Raw genomic sequence first — 15,320 nt, forward strand, 5'->3', positions numbered from 1 at the left:
AAAGAAGGAAGGAAGACAAACGACAGCTGGAATGGTTAAAAAGTGAGTTGAAGGAAGCTATTAGAGCTAAAAGAAAATCTTACAGAAAATGGAAAGAGAAACCGACTGAAAATAATAATTTAATTACCTCACTAGTTATTCCCACCTCTAGATCATTTATAAATATGTTAAAAAGCAGCAGTCCCAGCACAGACCCCTGGGGAACTCCACTATCTACCCTTCTCCATTGAGAATACCGACCATTTAACCCTACTCTCTGTTTTCTATCTTTTAACCAGTTTTAACCACAATAGAGCACTATCTCCTATCCCATGACTCTCCAATTTCCTCTGGAGTCTTTCATGAGGTACTTTGTCAAATGCCTTTTGAAAATCTAGATACACAATACCTACTGGCTCACCTTTATCCACATGTTTGTTCACCCCTTCAAAGAAATGTAATAGATGGACGAGGCAAGATTTCCCTTCACTAAATCCATGTTGGCTTTGTCTCATTAGTCCATGCTTTTGAATATGCTCTGTAATTTTGTTCTTTATAATAGTCTCTACCATTTTGCCCAGCACCAAAGTCAGGCTCACTGGTCTATAATTTCCCGGATCACCTCTGGAACCTTTTGTAAAAATCGGCGTTACATTGACCACCCTCCAATCTTCCGGTACCATGCTTGATTTTAAAGATAAATTACATATTACTAACAATAGTTTTCCAAGTTCATTTTTCAATTCTATCAGTGCTTTGGGATGAATACCACCCAGTCCAGGCAACTTGCTACTCTTCAGTTTGTCAAATTGCACCATTATATCTTCCAGGTTTTTTTTAGAGATTTCATTCAGTTTCTCTGACTCATTAGCTTTGAATACCATTTCTGGCACCGGTATCTCTCCCAAATTTTCCTCAGTGAAGACCAAAGCAAAGAATTAATTTAATCTCTCTGCTAGGGCTTTGTCTTCTCTGAGTGCCCCTTTTACCCCTCTATGGGGCTGATGCACAGCAGCACCCGTTATATACGGATGCTGTGGGAAAAAATATCAAGTCGCAAACATTAACCAATGCACAAAGGAAATCACTTGCAAATGAGATACATGATTCCCCTTTGTGCATTGATCACTGTTTGCAACTTGAAGCTGTCTAATGCATTGACAGCTTGCACAAAATCCCTTGTGGTCCAGTGGACCACCTCCAAAACCCATACCAAAAATCCATGGTGGTCTAGTGGATTGCCTTCTAACCCCCCCTCCAACACCCCCTCACAACAAATCCCTGGTGGTCTGTGGACCCCACACCCCCATGTCCCCCAATGCAAAAGTACCATGGTCCAGTGGACCCTGACCCATCGCACCCCCCTCCCGATCCCCCCCAAGCAAAAACACCCTCGTGGTCTGGTGACCCCTCCCTTCCTCTTCCCTTCCCCATATCTTAAAAACATTTGAGGCAGGAGGGCAGGAGCAACACTTCCTCCCTCTGCTTCTGGGTTCACCTGGAACAAAATGGCGGCGCCCAGCCCCTGCCTTGTGCATTCTAAGATGCACTGGGCAGGCCTAAGCACCATATATGGAATAAAACTCCTTATATGGTGCTTAGCCCCATCCAGTGCATCCCAGAATGTACCAAGCAGGGGCTGGACACTGCCATTTTGTTCTGGGTGGGCCCAGAGGCAGGAGGGAGGAAGTGTTGCTCCTGCCCTCCTGCCTCAAATGTTTTTAAGGTACAGGGAGGGTCACTAGATCACAAGGGTGGTTCTTGTTTGGGGGGTTGGGAGGGGGTGCCTCAAGCACTGGACCAGGGATTTTTTGCATGGGGGCCCAGGAGGGGGTGCATGGGGTTCAGGGTCCACTGGACCACCAGGGATTTGCTGTTTGGGGGGTGCAGAGGGGGATCAGGGTCCACTGGGCCACAAGACCACCAGGAAAGTTTTTAGGTCTTGGGGAGGTGGTCAGGGGGGTCCTGAGCACCTACCAAGGGGAGCAGTCTATTTGCACTATACAGTGCAAGCAGACTGCTCCCCATAACGACAGGTCCAGACCTGCTGTAAAATTATTCATGGTAAAGTTTTGTGCATTGCTTGGAAAGCTCATTTTAATACTAATGAGCTCCTTGCAATGCATTTGCATAGGGTTTTCAGTAGCTGCTAAGGGCACACATTAGAGCCACAGAAACCCCCTTTGTGCATTACTCACTAAATAACATTAGATTTAGACTGGCTACAACCAGTCTAAAGCAGATGTTCACAGTGTGGTAAGCTTTGTGCATTGGGCCCTATGTCTGATCTTCAAAGGTCTTAAAGTTAATGGGCCAGAGTACTCGAAGAACAGGATCACCCTCTACACACTTCCAAGGTCACTTTAGCCTCCCAAGGAGTATCCCTAACCACACCATCACCAAAGGAAATCACATGATACACCAGCCAATGAGTCTTCTTTGGAGTAGACCCCAGACTCTGGAATGCACTCCCTAAAAAGCATTGCTTAATGCAAGACTATCTCTATTTCAGGAAACAGGTTAAAGTTTGTCTATTCTCCCATGCCATTTAAGGAAGAAGCAAGCCTAGCTAGTCACTTCTCCATTCTTACTCTAGCTGAGATCAATTTCCTACATTTTTTCATTACGTTAGATACCCTTATTTTCTATCTAAGTCCTGCTATTCTATCATACCTGTCTATAAATTCCACCTCCAGACTTAAACCTTATACTGTCTATTCCCCTGCTTTAATGTGTATTGTGCTGACATTGTAAGTAGCATACTGTGCTATAATATGTACTCTTATTTGCATATTTTTACTGCTGTAATTGTCTATTGGCTTATTAGAAACAGAGAAAATCTCACTCACCCCATTCATTATATTACTATATCTTCAGGAGTCAATTTTTTTTAAATGAGGGTGCTCAAGGCAAGTTATCTCTCCCTGGACAGAAGGAAGAAGGAAGGAGTTTTCTCACTCACAGTGGGTACCTATGATTTCTAGTGCTGTTTAAAGTACCTCCACCATGCTGTGTTGATGGATGGTGGGTGATAACAAACCTTTTCACCCTTTTCCTTAGTTCCTGCCATATTACTGCTCATGCACAATATAATCATTACGACAAAGCGGCAATGTGGCCTTTCGGTCAGCAGAGGGCAGCAGATAGACACGGATAAAGTAGCAAACGTAGCGACCACGTTCTAAGCAGGTACTTTGTGACCACTCACTGTTGTAAGACTTAATGACTTTATTGAGGGATGTTTTGATTGCATTAATCACTGTCACTCACTAACGATCAGCCTCTTTGATGTAAGGTGCTGCAGGAAAGCAGGCAATTTTTAGAAAATCGGACCTGCTGAGAGTAAAGGTGGCCGAGATAAAGGGCAAACCTCCAGCCTGTTAAAACATTAATTCACAAATTACAGCCCGCAGTACAAAGCGCCTGGGTCTCCTCTCGGTGTCCATCCTGACTTCTTATGCTGAAGGACGTAGGAGGTAATGCGATGCTTGTTTCCACAAGGCTTTGTTTAGATTTCTCGAGAGTCCGTGTAAGATGAAGAGCTGAGACTGACAGGACGTCAGGGAAATAATATAAATATACGTCTTAATTTTTAACAACAGGCGGTGAACTGGAAATGAAAATAAAACAGAGACACGTTTGCCTTTAAACTTTACTTCTGAAGTGTAGAAATGGTACTGTATGAAAAGTACACAGACATATATGCGCACACATGAAAGTGTCAGCTACAGATGCAGTAAAATGTATGCAACTCTTTGCTTTTCACATGCATGTCATGTGCCTCAGCCTTGCACACGTGCGATCCGGCCAGAGCCTGCAGGCGTTCCGCAGAGAGGAAGTAGGCGTCCCGGCTGAGGGCTGCGAGAGTTTATGTTGGCAGCGGCAGGTCCTCGGGGTCTGCCACTGAGCCCTCTGGGTTGTGGGAAAGGTTTCCTCAAGCAGAGGCTGGCCCAGCTTCCTTCTGTGCCAGGAAATGACATTCATTCAGAGAGGAAGAAAGCTGAGACTGCCTGGTGGGCCGAGAGTGTCAGTGTCAGGGCCGGAGCCGGAGAGAGACTTACAGCAGGAGTCTAACAGCCAGATGCACTAACTCCAAGGAAAGCGCCCTTCCCTTACTGATCCCTTAGCGAATCGGTAAAAAACGGGCATGCACGAAGGAAATTGCATGCAAATGAGCTGCTCGCTGTTAGCTCATTTGCATGCGATTTCCTTCCTAAGGAGGGGAAGCCACACCAGCTGAGCATGCGCAGAGCAGCCCCAATCGTTATGCTGGATGCTCTGCGCATGTCCTCACTCTAAAAAAAAAGAGGGCATCCCTGACAAGCACTTGGGACATTTTTTTCTTCAGATTTTGTGATGGGCATCCTTCTCTTGGACGTGTTTTTCTTACATGCCCGAAATGACCACCGCCAGAGAGAATCGTGGATCGGGACGTGTGAGGATGTCCAAATCAAAACTAAGTACATAAGTAGTGCCATACTGGGAAAAGACCAAAGGCCCATCAAGCCCAGCATCCTGTCCCCGACAGCAGCCAATCCAGGTCAAGAGCACCTGGCAGCTTCCCAAACGTACGAACATTCTATACATGTTATTCCCGAAAAAGTATTTGGATGTCCCTTTTGATTATGCCCCTCCAGGTCTCTCTCAGCCAATCACAGCATGTTTAGCTGTATATCAGCTAAATGCGCTGTGATTGGCTGAGAGAGACCTGGAGGGGTATAATCGAAAAGGACGTCCAAATAGTTTTGATTTGGGTGTCCTCGCACATCCTGATCCCCGATTCTCTCCGGTGGTGGTCATTTTGGGCACGTAAGAAAAACATGTCCAAGAACACCACCGGAGAGAATCGGGGATCGGGACGTACGAGGACGCCCAAATCAAAACTATCTGGACGTCCATTTCGATTATGCCCCTCCAGGTCTCTCTCAGCCAATCACAGCGCGTTTAACTGACACCAACAGCTAAACATGCTGTGATTGACTGAGAGAGACCTGGAGGGGCATAATCGAAAGGGACATCCAAATAGTTTTGATTTGGGCGTCCTCGTACGTCCCGATCCCCGATTCTCTCCGGTGGTGTTCTTGGACATGTTTTTCTTACGTGCCCAAAATGACCACCACCGGAGAGAATCGGGGATCAGGATGTCCCAATCCCCGATTCTCTCCGGCGGTGGTCATTTCGGTTCGGGCACCTTAGTCGTAAGAAAAACACATCCAAGAGAAGGATGCCCATCACAAAATCTGAAGAAAAAAACGTCCAAGTGTTCATCAGGGGCGTCCTTTTTTTTTTTGATTGAAGGATGTCCAAGTGTTAGTCACTTGAAAGGACGTCCCTGATGAGCACTTGGACATTTTTTTTCTTCCGATTTTTGTTATGGACATCCTCCTCTGCTCACAGCAGTCCCAACGAGAGGTGCAGACCTCCTGTTAGGTTTTCCATGGTGCATGGGGTCGGAAACGGTAGTGCATCGCATTGTATTCACATTATAATAGTAATTAGCTCATTTGCATTCCATTTTCGTTAGCTGCTACCATGACAGGAAAATGGCTCGGGCAACCCTTTTGTGCATGTCCCGGTTTACTAATTGCGCGCTAAACTGGCTAGAACCAGTTTTTGTTTCAACAATTTTTATTGATGGCCCGTCAAACAATACAGATAACATATTCAATCAACAACAATTTGTGATCCATTCTTCAAATTACAATGTTAAAGATCAATGGAGCATCAAAGTTTTTATGTTTTTATTTAACTCCCCCCCCCCCAAACCCCTAATCCCCCTATTCCCCCTTTTTTTCCTGACCCCCTCCCTCCCCCCAACCCCCACCCCACTCCATATTATTCCTTCTCAATCTATTAATTACTATGAGTGACTCTACTTCTCCCACAGCTATCCACCCTCACCCAGAAACCGATAACTCCCCAAGCTGATTAAGAATAGAGCTGCGGGCCCGAGGAGCTAGAGTTTGGATATACCTCTCTCAAGTTAAATAGAACTTTCATTGTGATTTAAATTTTAAACGTGAATCTCGAAGTTCCAATAAGATTAATGCATGTAGTCTATTGCGCCATTGCCAATAAGAAGGGGCATCTGACTTTATCCAATTTACTAAGATACATTTTTTTACCTATTAGGAATGCTTTATAAACTAATAAGTTTTGATGGACAGTACCAGCACCCAGTGGAGCATCAACGCCCAGCAGGACATTTTCGGGCAAAACCGATATTTTCCATCTCAAGATTCTCTCCATAAAACGAAACACTTTTAACCAAAATTTTTGACCACTGGGCAGGCCCACATAGCATGATAAAAAGTACACTTAGGACCTCCACATCTACTACATTGGGGCGAGTCTACACCACCCATGCTATGCAGCCTCGACAGAGAGGTATAAGCCCTAAAAATCCCTCTACCCTGACACTCTCTAAGTTCAGCACTACATGCCCTTCCTGGTATTTGGCTCATACTTCTCACCAAAACTTTTGTTGTGACCACTTTTCTGTAGGTCCTCCGACCATCTCAGAGCGAGAGGACCCAACTCTCTGCGAGGGCAGCTCTGCAATAATCTTTTGTGGAGAAATGATATCGAAATGGGCTCATTCGTGAGCATTTCATAAAGCTCGCGAATCTTGTTGGGCACATCAACAGCAAGTGAGGACTGGGGCAAAGTTGCAATATAATGGGATACTTGCTTATATGCAAATCTATCTGCCCATTCTATTGTGCCAAGACCCAAAGACTCCAACTGCCTGATATTTCCTGTGGAGTCCAAAAAATCTTGTACGGTTTGAAGCCCTCTATCTCTCCAAGCCCGTATGCGCGGGTTTTCCGTACCCGGGAGGAAATCTCCATTCCCATTAATAGGTAGCAGTCTACTGAAGCGCGGATCAAAAGACCAAAGTTGAGCTAAGTCTCCCCATACCGCCTTTAGAGGTCAAACTAGGGTACTGACACGGAGATGTGATGGCAGAGCTGAGGGCATGGCCTGCAAGACATAATGTAAATGCAAAGGGCGAACCCAGTCCGCTTCCATCTGCAGCGGTGTATAATATGTCGTTCCCAGCAGCCAATCCCCCAGATGCCTCAGCAAGCAGGCCTTATTATACTGCTGTCTATCCAAGACACCAAATCCTCCTCTGTACCAACTATCAATCATATTGTGCAAGTGAATCTGCTTGCACAAACCAATAATGGTTTATTATTTAAAGTAATTTGCTGAATTATCTAGCATCCCTTAGGATCTATAATCCTACCGTTCATCACAAATTGCAACCCTTTTCGAAATAAAATAACAACTCCTGCTTTCTTATGTGGTGTGAGACTATCCACTAAGTCTCCAACCCACCAGCGGCTAAACACATTCAAGTGTGTTTCTTGCAACATAGCTATTTGAGCCTTTTGTTTGTTCAAAACTTGTAAGATCTTAGTGCGCTTAACTGGCGAAGCTATGCCCCCCACATTCCAGGACACCATTTTAACCATAAGGTTCCCCCGGACTGCTCCCTTGATATACTGCCCAATTAAACTCTCTTTCGCCGGAGAAGAAGTGTCCCAGCCCATCCCTCTCCTTTCCCCCCAAATGCGATACTCCAAACCCCTTCCACCCCCTTCCTTTACCAGCTCTCAGTACACCATGGAGCACCCCAACCCCCCATCCCCTCCCCCCCTACTACCGCCCCTCCCTCTACCCCCAACATCCCCAATGAGTTCTAGGAAGAACTCTACACGCATAGGCACCCCACTTCCTCCCAAAAGTTGCAGGCTAGTGGGATGCATAAGCATAACAATTCAAAGCTGTTTATCTCGCCTTAAGCCACCCTACTACTATTAAAAAAAAAGGGAAAAGGGGGGGGGGGGGAGGGGATGAGGGAAAAACAAAAATCACCAAATATGCATATTTGCCAATATAATCGGCAAGATAAACCAGAAGTACTATTTAAGACCCCTGTGTTGTGTCTTCTGTCTCTGAACGTAAACCAAGAAAATCGAAAGCGGCATAGCTTAGGCGGCATCGCTGCCATTATTATAGCTTGAAAAATATACTATGGAGATATGCTATACAGTAGAAAGTTAGCCCTCCCCCACAAGGAGGAGATAGAAACATAGTCTAGCCTTCGTCCATGAGACCTCAAAAGTGTCGCAATTAATCCCAATGACTCGCCATGTCAGAGTCACAAGAGCCGCAGCAGTCCAAACATTACACCACCACCACCACTGACACATTGTCCAGATATTCAACCATCTTTCACCACATTACCTCTCTGCCACAGATCTACACGAGGCTCCAGAACACGAACCCAATCCATCCACTGGGCCCCTCACACCGCTGCTCTAGTTGGTAAGGTTTTAATAAAGTCTCTTGCGAGCTCCACTGAATCAAAATTCTTCTCTGAACCATCCTGAAATATTCTCAATTTAGCTGCAGTGAGAATTTGAGTTTTCGATCATATAGCTTCGCACAAACTGGCACAAATGCCCTTCTCGCTGCCGTCACTCTCTGCTTCTTCAGCTTCTCACCCAAATTCAAGCCCCTCCTATACGTGAACCGGGGAGCACTCCGAAATACCCTATGAACCCCCAATACTGTCCAATGTTTTTGAATGATCTTCCTAACTTCCTCTATGTTGGCTACAAATTGAAGAATACACGATATTCTATCATCACCATCCCCTAGCCCCTTTTCAAACAACCATTCTCTGTGTGCATTGTACGCCCTCTTGAATGCCTTGTGTATAACCTTTTTGGGGTATCCCCGTTCTCTAAACCGCTGTCTCATTAATTCCACCTGGTCTAGAAAATCATCTGTTTTAGTACATATTCTGCGGATCCGGAGAAATGGACCGGGTGATGACTCGTGTAATGTAGCTTTTCTTATTTTGGTTAAGATCTACAATTAATATGCAGACAATCAATTATGTACATTTTTAAGTTCTTGTACATAATGCACCTGCAAAAAAGCTGAATAGGTCAAACAACCACTAGAAGAAAAACCCTGAAAACTGGGGAAAAATTGTTTCAAACAAGTATGAACCAAAGGTTTTATGGCCATGCACACTTCTAGCAGCTACACTTTCCCTTTTACTCACTGGCTACTTACTCAGTCATTCACTTGCCATCCTCCAACTCATACCACTTCTCATTTTCTTGCAAATATACCCCTCACACTCTGTATAGGTCTCCCAGATCTGCATGTAAACTAATTAATCAATTAGGTGTTAATAAACACTTAATTGGCAGTTAGTAGGAGTTCCCTATGGATCTGCCCTATGCCCTATTTCATGACATGCAAGACTAAATTTCATAGCATGTAACTCAAAAGGGGGTGTGGCCATGGGAGGGGCATGGGTGGGTCAGGGGCATTCCCATGTTATAGAATATCTGCATTGGCATGGCTAACTAGAAACATGATGGCAGATAAAGGCCATATGACCCATCCAGTCTGCCCATCCTCTGTAACCCCTAATGCTTCCTGTTCCTAAGCGATCCCACATGCTTATCCCATGCCTTTTTAAATTCTGGAAGTCCTCAACTCCACAACCTCCACTGGGAGACCATTCCACACCTCCACCACCCTTGCTGTGAAATAATACATCCTTAGGTTACTCCGAAGCCTATTCCTTCTTAACTTTGTCATATGCCACCTCATTTCAGAGCTCTCCTTCATTTGAAAAAGGCTCTCTTCCTGTACATAAATACCCTTGAGATATTTAAACATTTCTATCATGTCTCCTCTCTTCCAGCGTATACATGTTCAGGTTCAAAAGCCTGCCCCTATAATTTTTGCATTCAAGACTGCTTACTAATTTCGTAGCCGCCCTCTGGACCGACTCCATCCTGTTTATATCTTTCCGTAGGTGCGGTCTCCAGAACTGCACGCAGTACTCCAAATGAGGCCTCACCTTTTTCCTGCTGGTCATGCCTCTCTTTTATGCACCCAAGCATCCTTCTGGCTTTGGCCATTACTTTTTCTACCTGTTTGAAAGCTTTAAGGTTGTCAGACACTGCCATCATTTGGTCTCAAGCATTTACACCAGCTTTTGGCAGGCATAAGTGCTTGCATCAAAGTTAGGTGCAAGAAGTGCGCTAAGCTAGTACTCTGTAAAGAGCACACTTAGTGCCCTTTACAGAATACTAGCTTAGCATGGATCATAACGGCAGAGGTGCCCTACCATTAGGCCAACTGAGGCAGGAGCCTCAGGCGGCACTCATCGTGAAGCGGCATGTCTCCCCCCAGTGGGCGCAGTCTGGCATATCCCCCCCCCCCTGTCCTTCTTCAACTCTGAATCTACCTTCTTTTCTTGTTTCCCAAAAGGTGACAGTGGCAGTGATTCCCATAGGCTGCCCTGCCACCAGCACCAGCCTCTTCTGTCTACTGTGACTCTCCTTTCTGATGTAACTTCATGTTTTCTCAGAGGCAGGCCACAATAGAGAGAAGAGGCTGGTGGCAGGGCAGCCCATGGGAATCGCTGCCACCACCGCCGACTTGAAAAACAAGAAAAGAAGGTAGATTCAGGGAAGGCAGTTGAGGAAGGAAAGGGGGAGATACCAGACCATGGTTGGGGCAGGGGGAAGGGAGATGTTGAACTTAGGGGAAGGGGAGATTGGTGAAGTCTACCCATCAATTCACACAGATGCACATACTCACTCAATGCACTCACAGTTTAAGAAAGAATTAAAAACTCATATGTTTGTTCAAGCTTCTGGGTCATTAAACTAATGATATGGTCTCGTTTTGCTGCATTGTATGATTCTGTACGAGTGTTGTGAAAATGTATGATTTTCTTTTAGAGATGTATTATTTATTTTTTTGTTGTATTGGTATATTTTATTTTGTATGTTTTGTTGTTCTCTGCTTAGAATGTTTCGATATAACAGGTAAGAAATAAAGCTGTATTATTATTATTAATATTTTAAGCACCTTACACAGCCACCCCCAGCACAAACATATGTGCACATCCATGTCCCCACTTCACCCTTTACCCATACCCAAAGCACACAAACATCCTGCCCAAGAAGGAAAGATCAGGCTGCCAGTTTCTTTTTGAAGGGGGGGGGGGGGGGGGGAGGGAGAGGAAGAGAAATGGAACTGGCTTTAGCCCATATCTTGTCTCAAAAGTTCAAGACAAACACATGCTGACATGAGCACACATACAGTACTTTTATGCGTTTGAGTGTAGGCATTAGAAGAGCAGTGTTTGAGCAGAATATGGGCAGAGTTTTATTTATGTTCATGTTTTGGGTGAATTTATTTGAAAAGGTGATGAACACATCCTATTAAATAAGTTATCTTCAGGTATTTTCCCTATCTCTAGAGAGCTTACAGTCTTTTTGTACTTGAGCTAATGGAGGGTTAAATGACTTGCCGAAGACCACAGAGAGCATGACTGGGATCTAAACCCTGGTTCTCAGCCGGCGGATCTAACCTTTTAGGCTGCGCCCGTGCACACTTTTAAATTGATTTATGCTTTTGAGGGGCGGGGCTTTGCTGTAACATAATTATTTGCAGTTCTGCTTAAATGCTGAGAGGTAAGTAACCTGTTTTGTTTTATTTTTTAAGTTGCAGGACGGAAACTCTTTTCCTTGATGAGAAACCCTCAAATGTCCGCTAGCAGGCAGGTGCTAATTCTCCTTTCATGATTGCATGGAAATCTCCAGGCTTTAGCGCTAGGCTCTCACCTTGCCAGGCCCGGCACCTTGCATGAGGTTTAATTCAAACGCCCCTCCTAGGATTAGAAGCTGATGGGATGAAGGGCTAAAACAGGCACTTGTCTTGCCAAAGGACTTCTCATGTTGTTTAAAGGAAGGAAGAGGCTTGTTGACTGCTGGTCTGTCAGTCTTTGGCAAGGTTTGTGTTGGGTGGTCTGTGTAAATACGAGGGCTGTAATTATATCATCCTAGGTAGGTTAGTCCGGCCCCCAGCCTCTGCCCCCATGGCCAATAAGCAGAAAGCCGACTTGATACCTGCCTATATACACAGGGACTACAGCAACATCTCCCATCACTGAATTCTCTCACATCCTCGTTAATAAGACTAGAGAAAACTACAGCTTACAGACTATGACTTCTAGTAAAATTGAGATGCCAGGAGAAGTTAAGACCGACCCAGCAGCCCTCATGGCATCTCTGCATCTTTTGCCATCTCCCGCTTCCAACCTGGAAATCAAATTCACCAAGGTAAGGCTTAGACAAGTGATGGGGGGGGGGGGGGGGGGAAATTCCAGTTTCCGTGTGAACGGAGTGACTACCGATGCCTTAGTCCTCGGCAGCTGTTTCACTGCTCTGAACATCTGGGCAGGCACAGCGCCACTGAAAAGACAAGCACATCCCCCATCCATCTCTTTTTAGGACTCTTTCTACAGTGATGCGGCTTCAGGAATGGAATTAATCCATGATTTTTAGTTAGAATTTACAAGCGACTTCCCCCCCCTTTGCACTAAGGCATCGGAGAAAGTAGCGTTCCGGCTTATTTTAACTAATGCAATAATAGGAAGTTTTCGAACAGTTTCCCCAACTCCCGCCCCCCCCCCTCCCAAAGTTTTACAAGGAAGGAAGGAAAGGACAGAAACGCTGTCAGTTTGCTGCAGTTTAAAGCGAGCTGCCATCCTAACTTCCCTGCTCTTGAACTTGATTACAATTTTGAGCAAATCTCCGGAGCTAAGCCCAATGTACAGTTTTATTCTGGCGTTGCTCCTGTAGGTCGTTATTTTGCACAGTTTTTCTAGACAGAAGGCACGAGTTTTACTAAATGTCCAAGATAGGGAATTAGTGCTGTATAACCATCCTGTCTGGTCTACGTCACCACCAGTGGTTGCAATTTTTCGTTGTATCGCCTTCTTACTGCCAAATTCTACCTAATCTCTTTGGAACCGGGGGGCGCACGGTGATGAAAGGTTTTAGCCTACTGTAGCTGAATATAACTCACTTTCAGCTATGAGTGAAACGTGCGTACCAGGTGGAAAGAAATGTACAAGCAAAGGAAGGTGTAAATAAAGCAGACCGCTGCAGACATTTTCTTAAGGATGTCAGCTTAGCTTCTAGGACAAGCATCCGTGATCAGTGACCAGCCTACATCTGGACACTTCCAGCAACAAACTGAACAGAGGATTTGCAGGTCTCATTTTCACGATTTCGGTGCTGGAGGCTCATTTATAAATCACCTGCATCCTCTCCAGTTATTGCTTTTAACAATTTTGTGTTGAGTTGGGAGACGAGAGGCCCCACTGTCACACACGTCTTACGTTTTTAAAGTTGTTTAGGACCAAAGGCAAGATTAAAACGATTATGTAAACAGTTGGTTACAGGACGTCTTGCTGTCCTAGTGTTAGAGGTAGCAAAACCAGGCCTGCTTCAATGCCCCAAATCGGTGAAATTGAAAAGCTGGTGGAAAGAGTTTCTATCTACAGACAATCCAAGGAGTGTTTTTTTTTTTTGGGGGGGGGGGGGTTGCTGTAGGTTATTAGGCATTTTCAATTCCCAGGTTCTCCTTAAACACTGCTAGGATTAGGTTCACATGAATTTACAAGTGGAGCGGATGGAAAGCAATCTCTTCTATTTTATTTCTTAATGTTAAAGCAGGTATCTTGGTAACATTTTTTACTGATCGGTTTTTATTTTTCATGTTTGCTCTAGAGCAGAATGTGGTCTTGCTTGCTTGTTAAACTACTACCATGTTTTATCATTATCATGCTACCCAAGATCCTTCTGTAATACTAAATGTATATTTTCTTATGTATTTCCACTATTCATGATGTATTGTAAGCCACATTGAACCTGCAAAGAGGTGGGAAAATGTGGGGTACAAATGCAATAAATTAATAAATATCATCCTATACAGAACTGTGTTTTTTTATGTACTGAGGTCAAGCCCGTTGCTTTCCCAATGGTTCTGTTTAAATATGGCCGATATCATCATATAAGTACAACAAATATGGAAAATTAAAACAACAACAAAAAATGTTTCAGCAACATCGAAAATAATTGCTTTATATCATAGTTTAAATGAACGTTGTCACCTTTCAGTGCAAATCATGATGTGCAAAAAAATATGCTCAGGACGAGTCTTTTTGACACAGAGGCAAACATCTGTCTAGACAGCTCGAATATCTTTTGCATTATGAAGACAAAAAAATATGGTTGAACATCTCCTCCAAACACAATTCTGAGGGAGTTTATCTTGATTGAAATCAGCGTGTTCTTCCCATGATACAGCCTAGAGGTTGAACTGGTGTCCGTCAAGGTTGGCTCAACATTAAAAATAGTTGCAGCGGTATCTGAAGTATCACGTGACTTCTGTATGCATTTCCCCCTTTAAAGTTATTGTTATTGGAGGACAGGTTTGTAGCCTCCCCCCCTCTCTCTCTTGTTCTCTGCCCAGATTTATTCTACAATCTCCCAGCAAAGCTGGATAAAGCAAAATATTATTGCAGGATTCACTTTATTGCAACATAAAAAAAATGAATTGGGAATTTTAGGAGATCCTTTGATTCGGGACTGCGCTAAACAAAATAGAAAACTTATGGGAAAACAACTAAGTTGCTTTAAAGAGGCACTTTTCTGAGTGTCTTCTGTTGTGGGTTTTTTCGATTTTTATTCACATTAGGCAAGACTGCCCGGATTTGGAAGGCCTGATGTAATGTTAGAAATAATGTAGCCCCTGTTCCGTGAGGTAGTTTGCTATCTGCGATATTAAAACATATAAAACCTCAACATCGTGAGCTCTTAAAATTCAGTAGGGTGTGTTGGAACCGAATATGTTTGCTAACTGACTCTTCCCTCTCTTGGCTGTTTTGTTTTAAATAAAAAAAACTCAAGAATATTTGTTAAACCTCTTCACATGTTAGGTTGGTAACATTAGCGTTTTAAGATAGCATTAATCAAGGCTTAGCGCCGACATTCAGGGGTTATTTACTCAAGGTTTTGTGTGCATGGCTAAATTCCGAATGAATTCTTTAAAATTAATTTATGAACCGGCGCTAAGTTGAGCCAAGGTCTGCGCCCACTTTGATAAAAGACCAGGGTACAACAGTCAAAACCCTGGGACCCAACAAGCGCAAAACATGACCTGATGTAATTTATCATCCCCCACAAAGCTTGGACCCTTTCCAAGGCTTGCTCACTTTCGTAAATTCAAATTTGTGTTGCGCCAGCCTCTGACCCGTACTTTTGTTTGTTTTTACATCGCCTGAATTGCGCTGCATCTCATTAAATTAGCGCCCAGTAATGAATGTCATCGGGTGCTAGCGCTGGCGTGATTAGCATCCATTTGATAATTAACTTCGGCTCCAAGGTTACATAGCCAAAAGTTTAAGATAAAGCGTCGCTGAACTGCTCTTAAGCTAGCAC

At 44.2% G+C, this 15,320-nt stretch overlaps 1 protein-coding gene across 1 annotated transcript in view; it reads left to right on the forward strand.

Moving 5' to 3' along the window:
- Positions 1-11,802: 11,802 nt before the first annotated feature.
- Positions 11,803-15,320, forward strand: part of ALDH1A2 (aldehyde dehydrogenase 1 family member A2) — a 169,058-nt gene continuing 165,540 nt past the window's right edge. Inside the window, exon 1 of the mRNA XM_030188885.1 lies at positions 11,803-12,152. Within this exon, the coding sequence (XP_030044745.1) occupies positions 12,036-12,152 (117 nt within the window). The 5' untranslated portion in view covers positions 11,803-12,035. The remainder of the gene's footprint in view (positions 12,153-15,320) is intronic.

Source organism: Microcaecilia unicolor, chromosome 1 (genome assembly GCF_901765095.1).
Source record: "Microcaecilia unicolor chromosome 1, aMicUni1.1, whole genome shotgun sequence".
Classification (NCBI taxonomy): Eukaryota; Metazoa; Chordata; class Amphibia; order Gymnophiona; family Siphonopidae; genus Microcaecilia; species Microcaecilia unicolor.